We start from the raw sequence: 1,453 nt of genomic DNA, 5'->3' as shown, positions 1-1,453 counted from the left end.
CGCGAGGCCAGCCCCGCCGCAGGACAGCCTCCTCGCGGCCACACGACTCTTCTCTTCCTGTCCCAAAGGACCTGGGGGCCGAAACTGGGTTCTGGGTCTTTCAGGTTGTGCCTTTTTCAGATGCCAAAGGAAAAACTACGGCATGCTAGACACGCACGTGAGGTGCATCGCCGAGGCCTTAGCGCTGAAATCCAACACTTCCTCCTCCCCCGCAGAAAGGCAACGGGATCCTACCTGGATCCCAGCAGGGGAAGGGGGCGCCTAAGCCTCAGCATTGCATTTATTCATATGGCGCTGTGGGGGTTAGTAAGAAGAGGCCCCCTCTCACGGCCAAGCCTGTCACTTGTGACCCTCCCTCCTCTGAGCCTGGAGGCGGATCCTAAAGATCGCAGGCTTCCTCCTCTACTACCGTGTCCCCACCCCCAATACAGACATTGGTTTCTCTCATTTTGTATTCATTTTGATCTTCCTGTTCAAACAGTACCAGACCTATCAGTGAGGCGGCGCTGAGACATTTATGGCCATACCACAGAGTGACAGTGGAGAATTTTTCTTGGGGCCCTGTGGGAAAAACAGGAAGTGGTGGAGGCAGGATGGGCAGGGCGCTGGAGAACCTTGTGCAAAGTGGCCCCCAGGCCCATCCGTTTGTGGGATCAATGTGGTCTTCAGATACAGCACAGCGTTAGAGGGCGCCCCACTGCTCAGTAGCCACAAAACTCCCAACTCTTTGACTCTCTTTTAATGCCACGGGTGGATCTCCTTGCCCAGCTCCCAGGAATGTTTGCCCTTCTCAGTCTGTTCCACTTCTAGGAGGCAGCCACCAGGCCTCAGCCATCCGGCCCAGAAAACAAAATATGAGGAAAGAACAGTCATTCGTGCACATCCCAGATCTCAGAGAGCAGCGGTGGGAGCTTTTTGTCCTGCAGACGCAGTGCAAACACTTGCTCTGAGTGGACGCTGCTCAGGGTCCGGAGGCTCACCAGTTTCATTAGCATCCGTGGGAACATCAGTCGGTCCTGGGGAAAGGAGAGAGACAAGAACAGCTTTTGCCTGTCTGCAGGGAAGCAGGGCAAGGGTAGGGGAGTTGTGGGAGAGGTGAGTTGTCTGCACACCATGCAGTCAGAGAGAAATTCTTGAAGGGAAAGTAGGTGTATCAGGGAATGGGCCTGTGTGTGGGAAGGAGGAAAAGGGGCACCATGGGGAGACTCACATGGGGATGGTGGATGGAGACGTAGGCATGCAGGGCTTCCACATATGTGTGCTGCAGCCTCTCTACCTGGAGCTGGTCCTGCACATTGGGCCGGTCTATAGGTCACCAAGAGAGTTGAGAAGCAGGTCTGGCCAGGGTCCAGTTCCATACCCCAAGTTGCAACCAAAATATAGAGACATGCTCCAGCCAAGCTCTCTCATCCCTAAATAACAGAGCAAAAGCCTCCACCCTCCCAAGCCACCG

The 1,453-nt window shown here is 55.1% G+C and overlaps 1 protein-coding gene across 1 annotated transcript in view; it reads right to left on the bottom strand.

Annotated features, from left to right (window-relative positions):
• Positions 1-720: 720 nt before the first annotated feature.
• The window catches only part of NR1H3 (nuclear receptor subfamily 1, group H, member 3), an 11,574-nt gene continuing 10,841 nt past the window's right edge, over positions 721-1,453 (bottom strand). The window contains 2 exon segments of the mRNA XM_012001407.1: positions 721-1,016; positions 1,211-1,439. Of these exon segments, the coding sequence (XP_011856797.1) occupies positions 870-1,016; positions 1,211-1,439 (376 nt within the window). The 3' untranslated portion in view covers positions 721-869.

This window comes from Mandrillus leucophaeus, unplaced genomic scaffold (assembly GCF_000951045.1).
Source record: "Mandrillus leucophaeus isolate KB7577 unplaced genomic scaffold, Mleu.le_1.0 Scaffold66, whole genome shotgun sequence".
Taxonomy (NCBI): domain Eukaryota; kingdom Metazoa; phylum Chordata; class Mammalia; order Primates; family Cercopithecidae; genus Mandrillus; species Mandrillus leucophaeus.
Note: the sequence above shows the minus strand (reverse complement) of the source record. Positions and strands in the feature narration are given on the sequence as shown.